This window comes from Pleurodeles waltl, chromosome 7 (assembly GCF_031143425.1).
Source record: "Pleurodeles waltl isolate 20211129_DDA chromosome 7, aPleWal1.hap1.20221129, whole genome shotgun sequence".
NCBI classification, from domain to species: domain Eukaryota; kingdom Metazoa; phylum Chordata; class Amphibia; order Caudata; family Salamandridae; genus Pleurodeles; species Pleurodeles waltl.
Genome location: NC_090446.1, coordinates 311,065,081 through 311,090,856, shown reverse-complemented (window position 1 = coordinate 311,090,856; position 25,776 = coordinate 311,065,081). Strand labels below are relative to the sequence as shown.

The 25,776-nt window shown below is 49.8% G+C and overlaps 1 protein-coding gene across 3 annotated transcripts in view; it reads right to left on the bottom strand.

Moving 5' to 3' along the window:
- The window catches only part of IFT52 (intraflagellar transport 52), a 492,806-nt gene that overhangs the window by 446,478 nt on the left and 20,552 nt on the right, over positions 1 to 25,776 (bottom strand). For all 3 annotated transcript variants that reach the window (XM_069243757.1, XM_069243756.1, XM_069243758.1), the window contains one exon: positions 9,792 to 9,879. In XM_069243757.1, coding sequence (XP_069099858.1) covers positions 9,792 to 9,879 — 88 coding nt within the window. The remainder of the gene's footprint in view (positions 1 to 9,791; positions 9,880 to 25,776) is intronic.

Below are 25,776 nucleotides of genomic sequence, written 5' to 3'. Positions count from 1 at the left end.
ATTGACTTTGTTTCCTTCCTTTTTGTCATTTGATTATGAGAGGGAGGTGATGTAATATGTATTCCTAATTGTATTTTATAACACTCGTTATGTTCGATGTATCTTCGTATTCACTATTCTCCCTCACGCGCAATGGTTCCTTTTGATTTTGTGTTCTCATCTAGGCAGCTCTGCTCGATAATCTGTGTTCGAGGTTCTGAAGCCAGGCAGTTGGCGTCTGACCCTTGGATCGGATGCCCGTGCTCCTGCTGTCGTGGTTCCCTCTTTTCTGAGAATAAACCTGTTTCTTATTAAAGAACATTTCCTGGTATTTTGGCGTCTTCTTCCCACTCTTACATGGACCTTCGTTTTCTATCACAATGCATTGACTCTATAACTCCTCTATAGAATTCGGGAATAAAACTAAGCTACTTATCAAATTTGCACTTCAAAATCCAAATACGTTCTGAAACTGTCATTCTCAGAACCAACTTCTAAGATATCCGTATAATTAAACCTTCAAAAGGTCACCAACACTTTTTTGTAAACACGTTTGTATATAAAAAAAATAAATATCTTTCAAACTTTCACACATCCGCATGAAAACAGGCAAAAATGTTATCTGCAAAGGAGTTTCAATGGAAGGAGAAACTTAGCCGCAATAAGCATTGGCAAAGCCCATAAGGCCTCACCTATTCGAGAACTATTGACTTTATCAATGTCTTTTAGCCATGTTGTATGGCAACATGGATGCGAAACAGCATGGTTAAAAGCTGGAAAAAGACAAGCACTGGCATGATCAATAGGTCTCGCATTCTGGATGTGAATGCACTATTTTAGCGTTTCTGTTGTGTTATTGGTTAGCATCTCACATTGCCAGCACAAGCTAAAAAACAGCGCTAGATATTTGTGTAGGAAAGTGCCATCTTGCCTGGCAGGTTACCCCCATTTTCACTGTATGTATGTTTGTTTCTGCCCTTGTGTCACTGGGATCCTGCTAGGCAGGTCCCCAGTGCTCATAGTGTATGCCCTGTATGCGTTCCCTGTGTGGTGCCTAACTGTATCACTGAGGCTCTGCTAACCAGAACCTCAGTGTTTAAGCTCTCTCTGCTTTCTAAAATTGTTTCTGCAGGCTAGTGACTAATTTTACCAGTTCTCATTGGCACACTGGTACACCCATTTAATTCCCTTGTATATGGTACCTAGGTACCCAGGGTATTGGGGTTCCAGGAGATCCCTATGGGCTGCAGCATTTCTTGTGCCACCCATAGGGAGCTCTGACAATTGTTACACAGGACTGCCACTGCAGCCTGAGTGAAATAACGTCCACGTTATTTCACAGCCATTTTCCACTGCACATAAGTAACTTATAAGTCACCTATATGTCTAACCCTCACTTCGTGAAGGTTAGGTGCCAAGTTACTTAGTGTGTGGGCACCCTAGCACTAGCCAAGGTGCCCCCACATCGTTCAGGGTAAATTCCCCGAACTTTGTGAGTGCGGGGACACCACTACACGATTGCACGGCACATAGGGCACTACCTATGTGTAGCGTCACAATGGTAACTCCGAACATGGCCATGTAACATGTCTAAGATCATGGAATTGTCACCCCAATACCATAATGGTATTGGGGGGACAATTCCATGATCCCCCAGGACTCTAGCACAGAACCGGGGTACTGCCAAACTGCCTTTCCGGGGTTTCCACTGCAGCTGCTGCCAACCCCTCAGACAGGATTCTGCCCTCCTGGGTTCTGGGCAGCCCCGGCCCAAGAAGGCAGAACAAAGGATTTTCTCAGAGAGGGTGTTACACCCTCTCCCTTTGGAAATAGGTGTGAAGGTCAGGGGAGGAGTAGCCTCCCCCAGCCTCTGGAAATGCTTTGATGGGCACAGATGGTGCCCATCTCTGCATAAGCCAGTCTACACTGGTTCAGGGATTCCCCCAGCCCTGCCCTGGCGCGAAACTGGACAAAGGAAAGGAGAATGACAACTCTCCTGACCAGTACCTCCCAGTGGAGGTACCCAGAGCTCCTCCAGTGTGTCCCAGACCTCTGCCATCTTGGATTCAGAGGTGTTGGGGGCACACTGGACTGCTCTGAGTGGCCAGTGCCAGCAGGTGACGTCAGAGACCCCTCCTGATAGGTTCTTACCTCTCTTGGTAGCCAAACCTCCTTTTCTGGCTATTCAGGGTCTCTCCTCTGAGCTATTCCTCAGGTAACGAATGCAAGAGCTCACCAGAGTTCCTCTGCACTTCCCTCTTGGACTTCTGCCAAGGATCGACCGCTGACTGCTCCAGGACACCTGCAAAACTGCAACAAAGTAGCAAGACGACTACCAGCAACATTGTAGCGCCTCATCCTGCCGGCTTTCTCGACTGCTTCCTGGTGGTGCATGCTCTGAGGGCTGTCTGCCTTCACCCTGCACTGGAAGCCAAGAAGAAATCTCCCGTGGGTCGACGGAATCTTCCACCTTCTAACGCAGGCACCAAAAGTCTGCATCACCGGTCCTCTGGGTCCCCCCTCATCTTGACGAGCATGGTCCCTGGAACACAGGAGCTGGGTCCAAGTGTCTCCCACAGTCCAGTGGCCCTTCTGTCCAAATTTGGTGGAGGTAAGTCCTTGCCTCCCCACGCCAGCCAGCAAACCTGTGTACTGCGTGATTTGCAGCTGCTCCGGCTTCTGTGCACTTCTCCAAGGATCCCTCTGTGCACAGCCTAGCATTGGTCCCCAGCACTCCGTCCTGCAGTGCTCAATCCGCTGAGTTGGACTCCGACGTCATGGGACCCTCCTTTTGTGACTCTGAGTTCACAGAACTTCCAAGTGCCTGCTTCCTTACTTCTGCGGGTGCTGCCTGCTTCTGCGGGGGCTTCTCTGAGTTGCTGAGCGCCCCCCCGCCTCCTCCTCCAAGGGGCGACATCCTGGTCCTTCCTGGTCCCCAGCAGCACCCAAAAACCTCTACCGCCACCCTTGCAGCTAGCAAGGCTTGTTTGCGGTATTTCTGCGTGGAAACACTTCTGCAACATCCAGCACACCTTGGGACATCTTCCATCCAAAGGAGAAGTTCCTAGCCCTTTTCGTTGTTGCAGAATCTTCAGCTTCTTCCACCCGGAGGCAGCCCTTTTGCACCTTCATCCGGGGTTTCCTGGGCTCCTGCCCCCCTGGACACTATCGCGACTCTTGGACTTGGTCACCTTCCTTTTCAGGTCCTCAGGTCCAGGAATCCGTCTTCAGTGTTTTGCTGGTGTTTGTGGTTCTTGCAGAATCCCCCTATCACGACTACTGTGTCTTTCCGGGGTAGTAGGGTAACTTTACTCCTACTTTCTAGGGTCTTGGGGTGGGGTATTTTGGACACCCTTACTGTTTTCTCACAGTCCCAGCGCCCCTCTACAATCTCCCATAGGTCTGGGGTCCATTCGTGATTCGCATTCCACTTTTGGAGTGTATGGTTTGTGTTGCCCCTAAACCTATGTTTGCCTATTGCATCCTATTGTGATTCTACATTGTTTGCACTACTTTTCTTACTGTTCCTTACCTGTTTTGGGTTTGTGTACATATAATATGTGTGTATTACTTACCTCCTAAGTGAGGGTATTCTCTGAGATACTGCTGGCATATTGTCACTAAAATAAAGTACCTTTATGTTTAGTAACTCTGAGTATTGTGTTTTCTTATGATATTGTGCTCTGTGATATAAGTGGTATAGTAGGAGCTTTGCATGTCTCCTAGTTCAGCCTAAGCTGCTTTGCAATAGCTACCTTCTATCAGCCTAAGCTGCTAGAAACACCTCTATTCTACTAATAAGGGATAACTGGACCTGGCACAGGGTGTAAGTACCACAAGGTACCCACTATAAGCCAGGACAGCCTCCTACAATGTGTGACAAGTCATATTATTCACATCCATCGACAATACTAAAGGACGGTTGAGGGCTGTGTTCGGAGCAGTATCCAGCTCCTTGTATTGTTAGACTACCAATATTTTTGGTAAATGACATAAAACCACACCGGGGGGGGGGGTGATAGATGGATGGGGGAAGGGGTGTAGAGGTATAGGGGCAGAGAGGTGGAGGTGTACAGAGGTAGAGGTGCAGAGGAAGAGCGAGGCAGAGGTAGAGAGAGAGGTAGAGTTAGAGAGAGGAGTGGAGGTTTAGAGGGGTAGAGGCAGAGATAGAGACAGAGGTATATGTGAGGACAGGTAGAGGTGTAGAGAGATACAGAGGTGAGATAGAAGAAGGTAGAGGTGCAGCGGTGCAGAGGTGGAGGTGTAGAGAGGTGGAGGGAGAGAGAGTGGTAGTGGTAGAGACTGTGAAAGAGGTAGAGAGGAATGGAGGTTGAGAGGAGTAGGGGTAGAGGTAGAGATAGAGGTATAGGTGAGGAAAGTTATATGTGTGGAGAGGTAGAGGTGTAGAGAGGTACGGAGGTGAGGTAGCTTGAGGTAGAGAGGTAGAGGTGGAGGTGTAGAGAGGTAGTGGGAGAGAGGGGGTAGATGTAAGGGGAGATATAGGTAGAGGTAGAGGGGGGTAGCGAGGGAGGCAGAGAGAGGGGTAGAGGTACAGAAACGGATAGAGAGAGGGATAGAGGTAGAGAGAGGTAGCGGTATAGGTATAGAGGGAGGCAGAGGTGTAGAGAGGTAGAGGTGGGTAGAGAGAAGTAGAGGGAGGTAGAGGGGTAGACAGAGATTAAAGAGAGGTAAAGAGGTAGAGAGAAAGACAGAGGTAGAGAGGTAGTGGTATAGGTGTAGAGGTATCAGTATAGGTGTAGAGAGGTAGAGGGAGGTAGAGGTGTAGAGGGAGGTAGAGAGTAGAGAGGTAGGGGAGATGAAGGTAGAGATAGGTAGAGGGAGGGAATAGAGAGGTATAGAGGGAGAAGAAGGATGAGGTAGAGGTGTAGTGAGGTAGAGATGGGCAGAGGTGGACGTAAGAGAGAGGGGGTAGATAGAGGGGAAGAGAGAGGGGATGAGAGAGGGTAGAGCTCGAGAGACGGTAGAGCTCAAGAGAGGTAGAGGTGTAGAGAGGGTTTAGGTTGGTACAGAGGTAGAGGGAGACAGAGTTAGAGAGGGTAAAGAGGGGGTAAAAGTAGAGAGAGGCAGGGGTGTAGAGAGGTAGATGTAGAGAGATAGAGGAAGAGGTAGAGGGAGAGAGACATTAGAGTGAGGCAGGGTAGAGGGCTATAGGTAGAGAGAGGAGGTAGAGAGTGCTAGACGTGTAGAGGCAGATAGAGGAAGAGGTGTAGGGAGGTGTAGAGAGGTAGAGGTGTAGAGAGAGGTAGAGGTGTAAAGGTAAAGGTGTAGAGGTAGGGGTAGAGAGAGAGGAGGCGTGGTAGAGAAATCGGTAGAGGTAGAGAGAGATGGGTAGAGGGAGAGTTAGAGATATAGGTAGAGGTGTAGAGACAGAAGGTTAGAGGGGTAGAGGCAGAGAGAGAGGGGTAGAGGGAGAAAGGGCAGGGTAGCGGTAAGAAGAGAGGTAGAGAGATAGGAAGGGGTAGAGAGAGAGAGAGAGGGGCAGATGTAGAGAGAGAGGTATAGGTACAGGTTTTGAGATGTAGAGCTAGAGAGGTAGAGCAAGAGATAGATAGATAGATAGATAGATAGATATATAGATATAGATATATAAATATATCTATCTATCAAATAACAAAACGCCATCACAAATGAAACCTGAAACCTTCGGTGTCTTTTCACTGGTGTGGTGTGAACACATTGCTATGGACAACCGAAAAAGAACACTGAGGTGGTCATTCCAAGTTTGGCGGGCGGCGGTTGCCGCCCGCCAAACTTACGCCGCCACTTGGCCGCTCCGCGGTCAAAAGACCGCGGGGGCCATTCAGACTTTCCTGCTGGGCCGGCGGGCGCCCGCCAAGGGAGCACCCGCCTGCCCAGAGGGAAAGGCCCTGCAACACACAAGCCGGCTCCGAATGGAGCCGGCAGTGTTGCAGGGGTGCGACGGGTGCAGTTGCACCCGTCGCGATTTTCACTGTCTGCTATGCAGACAGTGAAAATCATGCTGGGGCCCTGTTAGGGGGCCCCTGCACTGCCCATGCCAGTGGCATGGGCAGTGCAGGGGCCCCCAGGGGCTCCACGACACCCGTTCCCGCCATTCTGTTTCTGGCGGTGAAAACCACCAGAAACAGGCTGGCGGGAAGGGGGTCGGAATCACCATGGCGGCGCTGCTTGCCATGGAGGATTCTCCCAGCCGGGGCTAATCCGGCGGGAAACCGCCGGACCCGGCTGGGCGACCGCGGCCGGAATCCCACATGAAGCACCGCCAGCCTGTTGGCGGTGCTTCCGTGGACAGCCACCCTGGCGGTCTATGACAGCCAGGGTTGGAATGAGGGCCTAAGGCTGCAACGCCCAGATGGGAGGAGGGGCCCTCACACGCTGTAACAAGAGGAAGATTGAACGTAGTGTGATGCCCAACAAAAAATTTCTCTCCGTGAAATCGCCTGGGAGGAAACTAAGCACACAAAGGAGGGAAATTAGAAAAATGCACCAATGAAAAGGAAGTATTTAAGACAAGCACAACAAAGAGCGAATGGCAAAGATGGGAGAGTGGTTGAAGCCCATAGACTGAATACAGCATGTCTTGCAGACAGCGTATGTGCGCTGCCTAGGCTCGACCTATAAAGGAGCTAGGACGTGGCCAGTGCTGGCTGCATAATAGCACTTTTATTCTTACGGCGATTAGGGGGGGCAGTATGGGCAACATGGAGGGTTGAGGGAAAGGGCAACATGGACAACAGAAGGGAGTCAGTGTAGGAAACGGAAAGAGGGAGGGAAAGTGCTATGATGCAGCCAGCAACACAAATAAAGGGAGGGCAGAAGGGAAGAAGCTGCACGGGAAAGGGGAGGGCGGGAGGGAGGGAAATAGCGAGATGGGAAAGGGCAGGGCGGGAGGGAAGGAAGAAGCCACACAGGAAAGGGGAAGGCGGGAGGGAAGGAAAAAGCCGCACGGGAAAGGGGAAGGCGGGAGGGAGGGGAAAAAGCCGCACGGGAAAGGGGAAGACGGGAGGGAGGGGAAAAAGCCGCACGGGAAAGGGGAAGACGGGAGGGAGGGGAAAAAGCCGCACGGGAAAGGGGAAGGCGGGAGGGAGGGGAAAAAGCTGCACGGGAAAGGGGAAGGCGGGAGGGAGGGGGGGAAACAGGTCGCACGGGAAAGATGCGGGAGGGAGGGGGGAACAGGCCGCACGGGAAAGGGGTGGGGGGGGGGGGGGAGAAACAGGCCGCACGGGAAAGGGGCGGGAGGGCGGGGGGGGGAAACAGACCGCACGGGAACAGGCCACACGGGAAAGATGCGGGAGGGGAGGGGGGGGGGGGGAACAGGCCGCACGGGAACGGGGCGGGAGGGAGGGGGGGGGAAAAACAGGCCCCACGGGAAAGGGGCGGGAGGGAGGGGGGGGGAAAAAACAGGCCCCACGGGAAAGGGGCGGGAGGGAGGGGGGTAACAGACCGCACGGGAACAGGCCGCACGGGAGATGCGGGAAGGAGGGGGGGGGGGAAAACAGGCCGCACGGGAAAGGGGCGGGAGGGAGGGGGGGGAGAAACAGACCACACGGGAACAGGCCGCACGGGAGATGCGGGAGGGAGGGGGGGGGGGGAAAACAGGCCGCACGGGAAAGGGGCGGGAGGGAGGGGGAACAGGCCGCAAGGGAAAGGGGCGGGAGGGAGGGGGGGGAACAGGCCACACAGGAAAGAGGCGGGAGGGGGGGGGGGAAACAGGCCACACAGGAAAGAGGCGGGAGGGGGGGGGGGGGGGGAAACAGGCCACACAGGAAAGAGGCGGGAGGGGGGGGGAAAGAAAACAGGCCACACAGGAAAGAGGCGGGAGGGGGGGGAAACAGGCCACACAGGAAAGAGGCGGGAGGGGGGGGAAACAGGCCACACAGGAAAGAGGCGGGAGGGGGGGGGAAACAGGCCACACGGGAAAGGGGTGGAAGGGAGGGGGGGGGGGAACAGGCCACATGGGAAAGGGGTGGGAGGGGGGGGGGTAAAACAGGCCACACGGGAAAGGGGCGGGAGGGAGGGGGGGGAGACAGGCCACACAGGAAAGGGGCGGGAGGGAGGGGGGGGGGAAACAGGCCACACGGGAAAGGGGCGGGAGGGAGGGGGGGGGGGAAACAGGCCACACGGGAAAGGGGCGGGAGGGAGGGGGGGGAAAAACAGGCCACACGGGAAAGGGGCGGGAGGGAGGGGGGGGGGGGAACAGGCCACAAGGGAAAGGGGCGAGAGGGAGGGGGGGGGGAAAACAGGCCACACGGGAAAGGGGCGAGAGGGAGGGGGGGGGGGGGGAAACAGGCCACACGGGAAAGGGGCGGGAGGGAGGCGGGGGGGAAAACAGGCCACACGGGAAAGGGGCGGGAGGGAGGGGGGGGGGGGAAACAGGCCACACGGGAAAGGGGCGGGAGGGAGGGGGGGAAAACAGGCCACACTGGAAAGGGGCGGGAGGGAGGGGGACCAGGCCACACGGGAAAGGGGCGGGAGGGAGGGGGACCAGGCCACACGGGAAAGGGGCGGGAGGGAGGGGGACCAGGCCACACGGGAAAGGGGCGGGAGGGAGGGGGACCAGGCCACACGGGAAAGGGGCGGGAGGGAGGGGGACCAGGCCACACGGGAAAGGGGCGGGAGGGAGGGGGACCAGGCCACACGGGAAAGGGGCGGAGGGAGGGGGACCAGGCCACACGGGAAAGGGGCGGGAGGGAGGGGGACCAGGCCACACGGGAAAGGGGAGTGCGGGAGGGAAGAAGCCACACTGGCCAAGGGGAGGTAAGAGGCCACAAGGGGAGGGTGGAAGGGTAGAAGCCTCAAGCAGAGAGCGGAAGGGAAGAAGCCATGGGGGGGGGGGGGGGGGAGGTGGGAGGGATGAAGCCACACTTGGAAGAAACACAAGCAACCACAAAAGGCAGGGGAAGAAAGAAAGAAAAATAGTATCCCATCACAGTGTGAGAAGCGGGAGGGCACCTACAAAAATGAAGCAATCAGTACGTGGACCATGTACCACACAACAAAAAAGAAAGTGATACTGGCACACGCTTGCCAATTAGGAGGCAGCAAATAAGAATCAAAATAAAGCAACAAAAAAAAAAAAAGATAATGTTCTAACCCCCTTTTAGTAAGCAAAATCTCTATTAAAATGACAGCAAATGTGCGCTTAGGCGAGACTTAAAAATACAGTCACTAACTGAAATGGGTGAATTTTTTTTTTGTTTTTTTTAAATGTTGCTTTTCAATATGCTTTGTTTTATAGTTGGAGAGTTTTTCCTCTTTGTAGATGCAAAAAAAAAAACTCATGAGATCATAGACATTGTTAGAGATAGTGTTTGGAAAAACTAAATGAAGAACCCAATGATGGTGAGTTACTTACTCTAGAAGTAGGGAATAAACTATTCCCGCCTCAAAATGTTGTCTTAAAAACCTGTCTGATTCTGAGCATTAGCTAAAAAAAAAACATCAATTCAAAATAGTGGCCATGAAACAAAATATAAACTATCCAATAATTCGGTTATGCTTACATGGAGCAGATTAGCCAAAGTGATGTGTGGGACCATTATCTTGTTTGAATACAACAATATATATGTCTCAAAAGGATATGCACAAAGAGCTAAATGTAGAAAAGCAGGATAAGGGTAGTCTAGGTATTGGTAAGCAAAACAGAAACATTTTACATCGGTGCTACATGATGATATGAGGTAGCATGAGAACAGACTAACCCGAAGAAAAGGGGAGCACACTTGTTCAGAACAGGGTTAGATTTGGCCAGGAGATGGGCTAAATGTTACATAATACGAACCCCCTTCCCCCATACCATTCACCATGCTTACCTCTGCTGCAGTGAACTTTTCTCTGGGTCCTGCTGTGACCCACAGTTTTACCCCAATCAACTTTTCTGCAGTAATCTCATCTTTCAAACTAGGAAGGTGAAAACAAAAATATACGGAATTAAACAGCAATTAATCTAAATGCTCCAAGTCATATCCTATACAAATACTGAAACTCTCTGAGACCTATTCAAAAAGGCAAGAAGGAAAAGAGACAAAGTCTATGGGAGTACATTTTAGAATATACTAAGACTATGGGGGTCATTCTGACCCCGGCGGGCGGCGGTTGCCGCCCGCCTGGCGGGAAACGCCATTTGTCCGCACCGCAGTCAAAAGACCGCTGGTGCTATTCCAACTTTCCCGCTGGGCCGGTGGGTGCTACCCAAGGTAGCGCCCACCAGCCCAGTGGGAAAGAGGCCTGCAACACAGAAGCCGGCTCCAAATGGAGCCGGCGGTGTTGCAGGTGTGCAACGGGTGCAGTTGCACCTGTCGCGCTTTTCACTGTGCTAGGCAGTCAGTGAAAAGCAGGCTGGGGCCCTGGGGCCAGAGGCATGGGCAGTGCAGGGGCCCCTAGACACCCGTTCCCGCCATCCTGTTCCTGGTGGTAAAAACCGCCAGAAACAGGCTGGCGGGAAGGGGGTCAGAATCCCCATGGCGGCGCTGCTTGCAGCGCCGTCATTGCGGATTTGGGCAACCGGGGGAAATCCGGCGGGAAACCGCCGGACCCGGTTTTCTGACCGCGGCTTTACCGCTGCGGTCAGAATTGCCCAGGAAGCACCGCCAGCCTGTTGGCAGTGCTTCCGTCGTCCCCGACCGCCAGGGTCGGAATGAGGGCCTATATCTCATATCTCAGAGATTAGTAAATAATTGAATCCTCCTGGAAATGTAAGACAGTTACTGACTTCCAGTAGTATTTTAGTTTCATAACTTGTAATTATGTTTTTTCCGTTAAATATAATATGATACTGAAATATGCAGGTAAACGCCAACTTTCTATTATGTAGGGAAACCCTTTGTCACCCACGCGCAAATGGCAGTGCTGCTTCCCTGTTGTAGGCTAGGAAGAAACTTCCTCCCACCTTCTACAGGTATAAATGAACATGCATTTCCAGGTTTTGAAACCACCTGCAAATGTTTGGTAATTCAGAGAACCTTTTAGCGGGTTTATTCCACCCACTACCACATAGGTAAGACTGTGGAATACATAAAATACAACTAGATTTACAAAAAATAAAAGCTAAATTCCACAAATCCAAAATCTGTGAATCAGAATGTGGATAATAATCACAAATTGCTACTTAGCAAATAAATTATTAGTAGGTGTACAAATAGGTTTGTGAATCCAGTGTTTTTCTTAGAGGTAAAAAAGTGAAAAATAGACCAGTGGTATTTGCAGGTTTTAATTCACTCGAATTAATAAATACTTTAATATATATATATATATATATATATATATATATATATATATATATATATATATATATATATATATTATTTTTTTTTACCTACACAATAAAACAATCACAGATAAAAATGACTAAAACAAATAAATAAAAATAAAACGCAGTGACACACTTAAAATCAATACTAGTTAGCAATCACGGTATGTGAAATATGAACCATACTACAAAGCTGGCTCTTTATATGATATACCAAAACGAGATATATCGTGCAAAGAGTCCAGGGGTTCCCTTACTAGTGGACAGGGGCTTGCTCTAGCAATCCCAATGTACTCTTTTGAGGACCAATGTGGTCGAGCAGCCTTAGGCTTATCAGAGGAGTGTCCGACATCTGCAAATACACAGTCAATAAATGACACATGACTCAATAAGGAGATCCACACCAATTTACATAAATAACAAGTATCTTTATGTATGTTTTTTGGGGGTGTGGACAAGATGGAGACCACGTTGGAAGCTTCTCAGAGAGCTTCGCGCTGGACCCAGCAGTTATCTTGTTTCTGGTGACCAGCGGGTCCCGTGATTAAAACATGGAGATCCGCAGTACTCAGAGAAGTGCAAACGATGCTCTGACCTTATCAACGAAACCGAAAGCAGCGCATCGAGGCTCGCCTGCCCTGGAGCTGTGGACGCCACATGTGCAGCAGTATCGGCGCCACAGCCCATGACTGGTGCGCAGATCGGCGGAGGCTGTGAGCGATGACGAGAGGCCCGCTGACAACTCGGTGGGGACGGCCCAAACCATCGCGGGGCAGCGGATGCTAGAGGCGAGCCCAAAGGGTGTGGCCGCACTGCATATGGAAGAGCAGCGCAGCAGGCTAGACTGTCGGCAGATCCGAGGCAGACAATCGAGGCAGCTGAGTGCGGAGTTGGCCAGCGTGCACGGGCTGTACCCCTGGGGAGGTTAGTTCGCGCTCATTGACACCCCCCTTGAGGGCTGCAGGACCAAGGTGAGACGTGCCTTGCGCTGCTGTTTGATAACAGTGACTCACTGAACCCACATAAACAACGTGTGGCCTCAGAAACAACTGGTTCCCGTGTTGGGGAATGTGACAGGTGGAACGCTGAGCACAGGCACGTACATTGTGAGTGCCTGGTGTCCTGAGCAAGGGTTTATGACCACCTAAAGAACTATGCTGGAAGAGACTAGCGCCCTTGGTGGGGAATATGATAAGTGGGACGCTGAGCAGAGGCAAGTACACCGAGACTGCCTGATGTACTGAGAAGGGGTGCATGACCCCTTAAAAAGCTACGCTGGTGCCTGTGGGCGAGATGGTTGCCTCACCCGGTGATCCTTCGTGGTGAATGAGACAATACGGAAAATATGCGTGCCTAAGCACTCGCGCTCATTTGTTTACCGCCCTACCTGGCTGAGATAGTCCTGATACGCAGTGACTACTGTGTGGATTTCCAATTCATGTACCCCAAGCTCTGGAGGGGCTCCCTTCACTGATTCACAGGAACCGCGAGGCACAACTATCCTCTCAATATACCCATAATGGAGAGAGAACCACCTTGACGATGAACTGGCGGTGACGACATACGGACGATCACCACCCCCCCCATGGGAAAAACACGTACCACCAAACTGCAGGGGACACGTTGCAGTCAGGGGACGGTGCCACATCAGACCTACCGCCACAAGTGGGTCACTTTCAACACCTTGAAACCACACTTAATAGTCACTCTGAGAAATTCAAGAAGATCCTACATGCTATACTGGACAGCAAAATCTCGGTGGAAACCAAAGTTGACTCAGTCTCCATGGAGGTGAACTTATTGAGAGCAGACCATCGCATGTTGACGGACAAGGTCACCCAAGCAGAATCAGTCACACAACCTCTACCACAGACTCTTCAGGCCATGAAAACAAAAATAGCGACCATGGAAGAAGAAGAAACTCTGCTTTACACCGCAGGGCGGAAGATGCTGAGGGACGTTCGCTACATAATAACATTCGGTTTATTGGCTTCCCTGAACGTTCCGAGCTCCCCTGTGCCAAGCTTTTCCTGGAGAAGTAGCTTCTGCACACCGTGCTAAAAGATGAGGCACCTCCCTTGTTTTCTATAGAAAGAGCCCACCCCATCCCGGGACATCCTCCCAGGGCAGGAGCACCACTGCGCCCTCCCAAGGCAGGAGCACCACCGCACCCGCCTGTTGAATTTCCGTGACGGTGATCCCATCCTTCAATTGTTCCGTACTAAGGGTCCCTGGCACATCGACAACACCACAATCTCAGCTTATGCAGACTATACCATGTAAGTACAACACCGATGTAGCTCGGTTGTAACAACGGTTGTGCAAATTACAGATCAAATATGCTCCCCTCTTTCCAGCGAAACTCAAAGTTATAGACAATGAAAAGACGCAAATTTTTCAAACACCAGATGATGTGTGGACCTGATTGCACGCCAAAGGCCTCGTTGCAACACTTGAGATGGAAAAGGAAGCAGATACATGGGTGACACCTAAACCTCGGACACGTTGCAGGAGTCCCCCGCGATCCCGTCCTGATCGTGACCAGGCAGCAGTGGAGCAGGCCCGAGCAGTTGAGACGGTGACCCAACATCAAACTAATAAATTCTCTGTTCTTCGCTCGGATGTTATAAGAACATCCGGATTGGAGACTTGCGAATCGGAGGCCTCTTCGGATTGCAGCACGGGGATCCCACTCCCTCAGCTCTGCAGATGACCTTATCCGATTTTGCACTTCCCATATGTCACAAACTGTTGTGACGCTGCCACTGTGTCTCCTATGTGCTACTCTGTTGCTGACAGGGTTTCTCAACTGATGTTGATTTTTGGGAACTCTTCATACTAGGACCCATGCCCCAGCTCGGTGCCCTGGAACGCACAGGCAAGTCATGTCTCCACGTTATGCCTACTTGGACACGTTCTTTACTGAGTGATCATTGCAAACGTTATTTTGTGAATGGTTATGTGTACTGGGCGGTATACTACAAGGTTTCGGCCCTGGGGGGATAGTTAGTACTGTTTTTTAATCTGTATGCTTGTTTTACACTGTTTTGCACTGTATTGTTGCATGCAGAGATGCTACATTACACGTGGGACACTACCATGGTGGATGACTATGGGAGGTATCTCTTGTACGGGACAGGGGGATCGCGAGGATCAAGATATAACTGGTAGCCCAATAAGTACTTCTTCCACTTACTGCATTGGCCATGGCATCTAAAACTCTGCCATCGGAACATACCCCGCAATATAGAATTTTGACATGGAATGTACGGGGCATGGCATCCCTTATTAAACGCTATAGGGTGTACTCATATCTTAAACGTCAACAGATTCACATTGCAACGCTCCAAGAGACACACCTTACGGCCACGGAGCTAGATTGATTTCGGTCTAGGTGGCGAGGACAGACGTATGGCACTTTTACATCCGCCTACGCTAGGGGGGGGGGGGGGGGGGGGGTTCTCATTTGGGTAGCTCCAGGAGTCCCCGTCGCACTAACTACTCAGAAGATAGACACGGAAGGCCATTTTGTTATCCTGGAGGGCCAACTGGATGGGACCCTTCCCAATTTAGCAGCAATATATGCACCTAACTCTACTCAAACACACTTTCTAGATTCTCTAACACCTGCACTCTTTTGGGACCCACCAACTCCAGCGATATGGGGGTGGGGGGACAAGGAGACTTTAATTGCATCCTGGATCTGCACTTAGATCGTTCCCGTCCTCCACTATTGTCTGCCACAAGCAGCTGCATCTCTCACCACTTCAGAAGATAGTGCACCCATATGAATCTTTATGAAAAATGGCACGTAGGCCATCCGCAAGAGCGTGAGTACTCGTTTTAGTCACCCGTCCATGACTTGTATACCAGGATTGACATCCTTTTCGGCACCACCCACACTGGCCCTCTTTTGACTCGATCGGAGTATCTAGCACGAACGCACTCAGACCATAACCCGATAGTGGCCACTCTGTCATGGGGCTCTACCTGACCCCCCCATTCCGTGACGAACTATTACAGTGCATCCAACACTTCTATGAAACAAATGCTGGTTTCGCTTCCTCTCGTGCCATGGAGTGGGAAGCACATAAGGTGGTGATCCCAGGTCACTGTAGGACGACCACCTGCGGGGTTTGGCAGCAGCTGCTGCGTGACCTCTCCGCGGCAGAATGAGATCAACGTCAAACAGAAGTACAGATCACTGGGCAAACTGCATCGCCTTCACGGCTTCGTCAATATCGTCTCCGCTGTAGCGAGGTGGAGTCCACCTTGGACTATCATGACTTCACACAAGAATGGCTCTACAACACGCTCAGGGAGATCGCTCGGGCAGACTGCTTGCCTGGCTCCTCCGGGGAGAACACTGTAGTGCCCCAAATATGGCAATTCGCCTAGCTGATGACACTATAGTTACTTCGCAGATGGCTATTAGCAATTCATTTATGCATTACCATCAAAAGCTCTATGAGAAACCTACTGCCCCAAGCCTGAGATGTGTGCAGGAATTTATAGGTGGGGTGATCCTCCCCAGGCTTTTCAATACCAAACAGGATATTATTGAGGAGCCTATTCAGCTACATGAGATCAAGGAAGCCATCTTGCAAACTGCTCGTAACAAAACACCGGGCGCAGGTGGCCTACCGATCGAATATTATGGTGCTTACTCCTCTGCTGTTACGGCGCGTCTCTTGGAGGTATTTCAAGAGGCATTTGAGCGGGCCGCCTACCAAAATCCTTGCACAAAGCCTTAATAGTGGTGCTACCTAAACCGGGGCATTATCCATTAGATGTTGGGTCGTACCGACCCCTATCTTTATTGAATTTGGGCTGCAAGATACTGGGGAAGATCCTGGCAAACCGATTACTTCCTTTAATGAAGAACTTAGTCCATCATGATCAATCAGGATTCATTCCGGGCTGAAGCACTTTTCTTAACATACAGCGCCTGTTACATATCCACATAATACCCCCCTGAAGACCTGCACCGGGTGGCAGTTTCCTTAGACATAGATAAAGCCTTTGATACCCTGGGATGGGATTTCCTTTTTGCAAGTCTCAAAGCCATAGGATTTGGACTGCGGCTTTTGAGAGTAATCAACAAGTTATATATACGGAACTGCTTGCCAGGGTGAAGACACGTCAGGTGATTTCTTACAGTTTTGTTATACAGAGGGGGACACGACAGGGGGTGCCCGCTTTCACCGCTTCTCTTTGCCTTAGCCGTGGAACCCCTCGCCTGTTACCTGCGTGAACGCGCTGGGATCTCTGGAACACCGGACTTGGGGTGGTACCACGTCGTGTCTCTCTATGCAGCTGATGCTCTTATTTATCTCAAGGATGTACGAACCACGCTTCAGGAGCTTAAACAGCTTCTGGATGTCTCGGGTCTCCGGGTTAATTGGCCCAAGTCATGTGTGTTCCCGCAGGCCCAACGCCCTCCCACCACCAGAGAGATCAAGGCTGACTCTCACTTGCAGTGGAATTATGACTCCTTCAAATACTTAGGAGTCAATATTTATTATACGACACGCGATCTTCTTGATGGTAATCTACACAAAGAGGTGGCTAATCTCCATAATTTCCTCACTTTCTGGCATTCTTTGTCACTGTCGCGATCGGCCGTGTGACGATATCCAAGATGCTAATCCTACCCAGATTGCTTTATTTATTTTCAGCTTTACCTGTCGTAGTGCCACACATTTTTCAAAACGCTTGATGGCTTGCTCCTTGACTTGATATGGGGTGATGGTCGTCGTAGGGTAGCTCTATCCAAACTCCAGAGACCAATGACAGAAGGTGGGCGGGGTACACCAAATTTCAAATTATATTATGCAGCGGTGTAACTACAATGGGCGATAACTTGGTTATTCTCGCCAACATGCCCCGAAATGCTCACTATATAAGCCCGACTGGGGAATGTTGCAGTGTACACTTGGCTAACAGCCTCTGGCGGCCCTCGCAGACCAATGACGCAACTAATGAAAGTAGCACACGCATGCTTGCACCACTTCATACATCCTAGAGGCCCATACATCCCATATTCACTGGAGATTCCCATTTGAAAGATGCCTGGGATAACAAAGAAAACACGAGTGACTGACCGTGATCAATGGACTGCAAAAGGGATTACCAAACTGGGAAATTTATTTTCAGACGCCACACTTATGTCGTTTCATGACATCACTGGCTATGGCATTGTCCCTGGGCAATTTCTCACTTACTATACTGCAAGTCATGCGCGGCCTCTGGGGACCGGTGGACACAGAGCCGCCCACATCCCAAGCACTACACACTATTTTGTTGACCAACGGCACACACCATGCCATTACCATTTTATACCACATTACATACATCTGAAGTCAAACCTATGCAGACTGCGCAAGAGAAGTGGAATACAGTGTTGCCGCAATCACGGACATTGAATGGAATGGTGCCTTACAGACTGTAAAGGGAATATCCCGAAATGCTAGGTTCAAATTCACACAATTTAATTATACATCACGCTTATCTGGATTCCCATCGTATCCAATACATGTTCCCCGCACACAACTCGGGTTGCCCACGCTGTGCCTTACACTCTGCAGGATTTTATTACATGGTGTGGGACTGTCCAGCTTTACAAACTACCTGGCGCACAGCTGACATAGTATCAGACCTGACCACACAACCCCTTCCCGCCACACCTACTTCCTGTCTCTTAGGCCTTCGTCCCTGTAAGAAAGGCGAAAAATACGTTCACAGATTTATTGATTTAGCTTTTGTACTATTCAAACGTAAGATAGACATGGCATGGACGGCCATATCCCAATGGTTAAAAGAACTGTTAATTTGGGCCAAAGCAGAGGCTCATCATATGTGCTGGCTCCGAGCTCGTGGAAATACGTGTAAAGGTGGAGAATGCTGGGACCCTCTGGTACTCAACGTGGAGGCCAATAATGATTTACATCCCCCCCCCGAAACAAAGTTGCACACCGAAACATGTATTACTACACTCCCTCTATGCACCAAGGATGAATACGCTGCACATTTCCACCACGACTCCTCACCCCTAGATGTTTCTTCTTGCATTTCTTCCCATTAAAACATACATAGTCCCATTAATGTAATGTTATGTTTTTCATACAATGGTTATGTTTGATGACTAGAAAAAAGGTTTACAGGCTTATATCAAGAGACGCTCTTTAGTAATCTTCCGCTTAGTCCAATTATAAGCAAATAGTTACTGTTTGTGATTACAATAATTTGCTCAACGAAAATTTACTGTAAAAAAGTCTTGAATAACATTGATAAATTAAAAAAACATTAAAAAAAAATCTTTATATATGTTTAGGCACCAGGATCAATCCGAGCAGGCAAGTACGTTTTGCAAGAAAAATCTTTACAGTTTGAAAATTCAACAGTGCCGTTTTTGGAAGCTGTTATGTTATCCTATGTGGGAAAAACAAATTAGGCAAACATGAACAGTACAGTAACTAACCGGACCAGTCTCCTGGACTTAAGGTAAGTATTGGGCAAGGGTCAGGGGCACACCAATAAGTCACGCCAGGTGCCACTATGGTGGCCGGGTGCAGAGGTGCAGTGCGGCATTGTGTGCCCAATGTTAGTCAATGGGGATCAGTCCGGTCGAAGAGAGACTGCAAGTTTAGACTGAGTTTAGTTGAGGTGAACCAACAAGTGGGTTCAAATCTTGAGATGCTCACGGACGTGGGGAGAACTTAGGTCCTCCGCTCCACGGGCCAGTGGCGATGGGTGCAGAGGTGTCAAGAGGCGTCGGGTTTTCTCCACCGGGAGCACTCACAGTTGATGGGGACTGCGGGCAAAAGCTGCAGGCAGAGTCGCGAGTCCACAGTGGGCAAGTCCAAAGGTGGGCTTTGTCGCTGGAGGGCTGGGGCCCACATTGGCACCGCTGGACCACTTCAACTCGGGCTAGAAGGCACAGGTGTTGTGGTGCTTTCAGGTGTTGGGTTTTAAGTGGTCCAGAGTCCTCGCAGTTCTCTTAGAGTGCCTTCAAGATGCAGGGAAGCAGATCTGCTGCTCAACAGGTGCCCCGAGTCTTTTTTTTTTTTTAAGGTAGGCAGTCCTCACATGCTTTTGTAGGCACAATAGTTTGCAGGACAAGTCGATTTTGGCACAAATCGGCAGGATCAGCAGACAGGCTGGAAGGGCTGGGGCCAAGACAGCTGCTTCTTCCCCAGTCTTTGCTGTTGTGGCTCTTGACTGTCCTCTTTCTTCGTAGGTTAGCAGGAATATAATTTCCTGGTGCCAGGGACACCCCTAAATACTGGATTTAGGGGCATGTAGGGTAGTAGCCAACGGGCTACTTACCAGTGAGGTTACTGCATCCCCTATGTGACCACTTCCTATGGGAAGTAGGCATACCCTGTCCCAGAGTTCCTAATTCTGCCAACTACAAGTTGGTAGATTTCTAAATGTTGTCAGGTAGTTTCACCATAGGGGTGGGACTGACACACCTCTACGAATACTACATTTCCCACCTGTCTGGGTGCCAAATCGGCCCTGGGGTGGGGAAGAGGTGTGGGGGAGGGTTTAGTATCTCTCCTTTGAGCAAACAAGATCTGCATACCAAGGGCGGTGGGCTTCTTTGAAGCCCCCTGCCTTGGAATGCAGATTTGCAGGTAATTCTGTTGGGTGGGGTATGTAAACACCTCTATCAGAGCAGGCTTTGTTTCTGACCACCCAAGAGCAAAGGCTCTCACTCTTGGGGCTCAGAATCATGACTGGCTTTGGCAGGCTGGCTAAAACTAGTCAGTCCGCAGACTGATAGTCGGTAGGTTTTCAGGGGGCACCTCTAAGGTGCCCTCTGGGTGCATGTATTAATAAATTAATCATTAGCATCACTGAGGGTTTATTAATAAGAGATGTTTGACACCAATCACCCTTTCAGTGAAGCTATCATGTAGCTGGGGAATTTGTATTGACCAGTGTCCAGCACATGTACTTAAAATGGGTTCCCTATTCACTCACTAGGTCTAATAATCGACAAAGACATAGCAGAGGCATATATGCTCTTGCAGATATGCCCTCATATGTAATATAATGCACCCCACCTTAGGGTTGTAGGGCCTGCTGTAGAGATGACTTACATATACTGCACACAGTGTTAGGGGACAGGGTACACAGGTCTTCTTGAATAGTCCTAATTCCATTTGCCTGAAAAATAAGGTTAAGATATTTTCTGAGCGCCACAGGTGGTTATGGGTACATACATGAAATATGAGAGGTAAATGTGGCATAGGGACTGTTAATAGCAAGAAGGTGAAAGCTGATGAATGGATACCTGAAATTTAAAAAACTGGAAGCTGTAGACAGATTTTTGTTCATTCATACGTACAAATTACAATGTCAGTCATATGATGAGTAACAGAGACATGGTGGTTATATTACAGGAATGAGGGAGGAATTGTGGAATGAATCGAGAAGACTCCCGTCAATGATGTACTCAGGAGTGCACCCAGTGGATTAAACAGCAAACAGGTGCGATACGGAGCGGGTGGTAATTGCAGTCAATGACTAGGAAAAATCTGATAACTCACTGGTGTTATAGTATGAAGAGGCATAAATGGGCATCACTTGGCAATGCTGTAATATCAGAAAACAGGCTTTAGCTACCAGAAAGGTGACAACAAATTATTTATTCCTCGAACAATTTCAGAATTATGAATTACTACAAAATTAGATAGCTCAGCAGTTCAACAGGGACGTGCAAGAGGCGTTCTAAAATGTGATCTTAATGTAAACAATATATAGTTCAGAGAAAAACTATTAGAAAAGTAAAACGTAGCTACATTAAGAAGACTCTGAAAAATATTTGTAATACTAAAGAACAGACAACACTTTCTGCAGATACCCTGCTGGGCTAGAACCTCAAGGGCCTATCTATCCAGACATGAAAGGAGCAACTGGATTACTCATATGCTATTGAAGACAGATTAACAGTGGTACAGTTCTGTAATCATTTAGAACTACCACCAGTGCAGATGAGGTGCATAACTATGTGAGGAATGGGGATCAAATATAAGAAAAAACAGCGCAGAAAGGTCCATTGTACAAAAATCTGAATGCAGTATCAGTCAGATTAGAGTTCGCAAGTGGTGGGGAGTTGGTACCATCCTCCAGCTCTCAGTAATATCTCCACCTACTATCAATCAGCTTGAGGAAAGAGAACAGGGAGTAAGGAGAAGTGACCTGGTAAGCATACTAAAAGTGGCAGTGAAATCTTTATTGGATCGATTTCACAAATGACACATATTGTCAATTAGCACTGTGTGTGCTGAATTGCACAGGACTCTCCAAGAGAAAAAAATCACCAAGTAATCCGTTTAAGAACAGTGAAAATATGGCTCATTTTAGAGACCAGAGTGATCATTTCTGGTGACAACACTACTGATGTGTATTAGAAGGAGTAATAAACTGACAGGTAGACAGAGCGAATGTTCTTGTCGTGTTATGCTCCTAAATAAAAATTAATAAATAAATAATGCAAGATGGCCCTCTCCAATTGACTGAATTTATACCATAACTAATTTATGCACATAGCTCTGCCAGGTGGCCACTTGATTCTGCCCTCTTGGAAATAAGATGAGCAGAGGCCCCTGGGAGCATCTGACTGGGTAGTCCAGCTGTGACACATCCCTGAACCCCCTGACATCTGATAGATGGGTCATTGCAGTAAGTGTCCAACCCCCTTCCTGTCTTACTTAAGGGCTCCCCTGAGGGTGAGACCCTAGATTTGTCTGCAAGACTTCAGGAACCAACTGCAAGTCTCCTCGGCAAGACACTTCTGCAACCTGGACACCGGAACCGCTGCAGTTCTTTGCTGGTACCAGAAGCAAGACTGTAACCAGTATGAGGGCTCCTACTGAAACTTTGTTTCTTCTTTCTGCAAAGATTTCTGCAAACCATGGCTGTGCGTCATCCAGGGTCACTGGGTCTCTGCATCCACTTAGGAAAGCAAGAAGTAATCTCCCTTGGAGTGAAGGAGTAACTCCCCTGCATCCGCAGGCACCTCAGTGCCGACGACCGGCTTGAGGATCCTGCTGTCCCACGGACTCTCGTAGGCACTGCAAAACAGGTGATGGTTCTGTGGCTCAGGAGAAGTCTGACCTATCTTCCTTGCAAAAGAGAAGTATGTGGTCACTCTCTGGAGTTGCTAGGCCGGAACCCCTGTGCACCACGCCTGCTTATCACTGCCAAGGCTTGTTGGCTCTTCAATCCGAAGACCTCGTGGCGCCAAGAAGCTCCGGTCTCCAGCACTCACGAGAACGACAGCCTCTACGGCAACTCCTGTCGCGTGGCCATTCCTCCATGCTGTGCTGCAGAGGGCTCCCTGTGTCTCCCTGTGCCTGTTGCCAGGGAATCCTGCTGGGGGCTCCAAAGATCCCTTCTGGCTCCCCTGCATGCAGAGGACTGGCCCTGACCTACCTGCCAAGGTTGGGTCACTTGGACCCTGCTGGTCCCCACAAATCCTGCAAACTCTGGGCAATGCTTCTCTGCATTTGTCAAGGCTTGTTGGTGGTCTCCCTGACCACTGATCCACCTGCAAAGCGAAAGACATGAGACAGCCCCTGGACGATGCCTGGGTTCGTCCTGCATAGCCTGGACTCTACAGCTGCACCTCTTCGTCCACTGTCCCTCAGGAATCATCACCGAGAAGGGTGGGCACTGCCCTCCTGCACCGCCTGGGCACCTCTGGGTAGCCTGGGCTCCCCTGACCTGGCACAAGGGTTGCGACAGCAGCTGGACAACCGAGGTCCCCATTGACTTCAACAGGAGGTTTCGACACAACTTCACCTCTATGCATCTGGTCTCCCTGGTGCAGGTACTCCACTGTTCTGGGTATCCACGGGTGGGGGCACTATCCAACCTCCCTTCTCCCAATGGGTTTCTTTGGGGTCCTCTGGGAAGGGTCTAAAAACACAAAAACTACAACTGCGACTTCCCCACGTTAGCCTACGGACTTTGACCCAAGATTTCTACTCTGTACAGGGGCGCCTGGGGAATCCTACCTACTTACCTTTGGGGTTTTAGTACTTCCCCAGTCCTAAGGGCCCTTGGGTGGTAGTGTAGGTTGGGAGTGATTTCCACATTCAAATTTTTTAGTATATGGTTTGGCCCCTTCAATAGGGGCCCATGTTACTTTATGCTTTTACTTACCTGTTGCAAAGTGTATTTTTGTATGACCATACCTCCGGTTAGGAGATATGCCAAAGTTAGTTCTAGAGTGTGTGTTATAATAAATATTATATATTTCTCACAATGGGTTGGGTCTTTCCTGTGTGTACATCGCAGACTGACTTGTGTGGTATTTGCAACCGCTTTACCCCTTTCTGGATAATCTTTTGCTGCTCTCCACAGCTACCCCAATGAGAGCTCTGGTTATCTAGAGCCGCCTACACTATCACTAATGGAAGCCAGGACTCAGTAAAGGGTGCCTTACCTATACGCGTACATCATATACTGAGCCAGCCTCCTACTTTGGTGGTGCAGCTGTGGGATAAAGACTTGCATTGTTTACCACTTCGTCAAGTCTGAGTTCCCCACTACTGACTTGGGTACATACTGTACTTTTAAAAAATTTGTATTTTTCCAAATTCTTTTTACATTGGGTTACTTAGGGTCTGACATAGCCTTTCACCAATATTATAGGAGGCCCTAGAGGTGGAGAGGAAGAATTTGAGGATAGAACCCCATTGAGGCAGCACAAGAGACACCTCAGTCAGAGAGCAACATTTTGATTCTAGGAATCTCAGCCGGATAGTTCCCCCTTACAAATCTGGGGATGACATCCACAAATGGGTAACTGCTCTGGAGAGGCCCTGCAAAGTTCAAAAGGTCCCCCAGAGGCAAAGGGCAGCTATCCAGTGGCTCTCCTTTGCAGACAAGGTTAGAGACAAACTGTTGGCAGTTAGAGAAGAGGACTCCTACCAAGTTTTGAAAGAGGCACGGATTGATGGGTTTGGGCTTACTACTGAGGAATACAGGATTAAGTTCAGGGAAACCCAGGAGTCCTTCCAAGACTGGGTTGATTTTGTAGACTGTGCAGTTAAGGCTCTGGAAGGCTGGCTACATGGTAGTAACGTAAATGTCTACGAAGGGCTGTACAATTTGAACATGAGAGAGCACCACCCTTAATAACTGTGTGTCTGAAAAACTGCACCAATACCTGGTGGACTCTGAGTTCACCTCTCCCCAAGAAATGGGAAAGAAGGCAGACAAATGGGTCTGCCCCAAGGTGAGTAAGAAAACTCATAGTGGGGGTGACCAGAAGAAAAAGAATACTTCCAAGTCCCAAGAGAAGGATGGGGAGAAACCTAAAGACAAAAAAAGAGAGCCTTCATCAGGTCCACAAACTTCTTCAGGGCTGGGTTCAAATCCTCCTCTTTAATCCCTGGTGCTTTCTTCGTAAAGAAAAGGGCCATAGGACATCTGATCCCAGTTGTCCTAAGAAAAGCACCAAGAGTACTGCTACAACTTCCCCTAGTGCCCCTAGCAATAGCACTGGTAGTAGTACCACATCCAAGGTGGTAGCTGGGTTCACCTAGGGTGCTGAAGTCGACTCTGGCCTAGTCAGAGAAACCACTGAGGCTGTCCTGATATCAGAAGGGGGCATTGACCTTGGCTGCCTGGGCTCCTAAATTGAGGAAATACAGGCAGCATCCCCTCATTAATGATATTGAGGCAGAGGCTTACAGGGACACCGGTGCAAGTGTCACCAGGGTAACTGAAAAACTGGTGTCACCTGAGCAAATTCTACTTGGGCGTATTTACCATGTGTCCAAGGCTGATACCATCATCAAGTGCCAACCGTTACCCTTAGCTGTGGGGAGGGTTTACAGGCCCTAAGAAAGTTGTAGTGTCCTCATCCATTCCTTTAGAGGGTCTTATGTGAAATGATTTGGAGACTTCAGCATGGGCTGAAGTGGACTTACAGGTCCATGCAGCAATGCTGGGCATCCCCAAGAGTGTTTGTGTCAACTAGAGCACAGGACAAGAAACAGGGAGAACAAGGAGCATTGAAGCCTGAACAATGGCCCAAGCTGCTCCCAAGAAGAGAGGTGGGAGGGGTAAAAAGTTACCCTCTACTCAGACTTCATGTGAAGATCAGTCTCCTCAGGGAGACAATCTTGTCCCTTGTCAGGAACCTGCCCTAGAGGAGCTTGAGCCTGACATGGCAGACCTTTTGGGGGAAGAGAGACCCTCCAGGGAGGAACTGCGTCTGGAACAGAAACCCTGCCCCTCTCTTGAAGGCCGAAGACAGCAAGCTGCTGCAGAAGAGGCAGGAGATTTCAATGGATCCCGTAGGATATACTAGGTGAATGGTCTCCTTTACTCTGGAGGCTAGAGGTCCCAAGCCTGGTGCTACCAGGAGGTTGGTCATAACACCGACGTTTAGGGAGTTCCTATTGACCCTGGCACTTGGCACTCCCCTTGCAGGACATCTTGGGCAAAGCAAGACTTGGGAAAGACTTGTCCCACACTTTGGATGTATGATGGAACATCACATGCGTATATCACGCAAGCCTTCA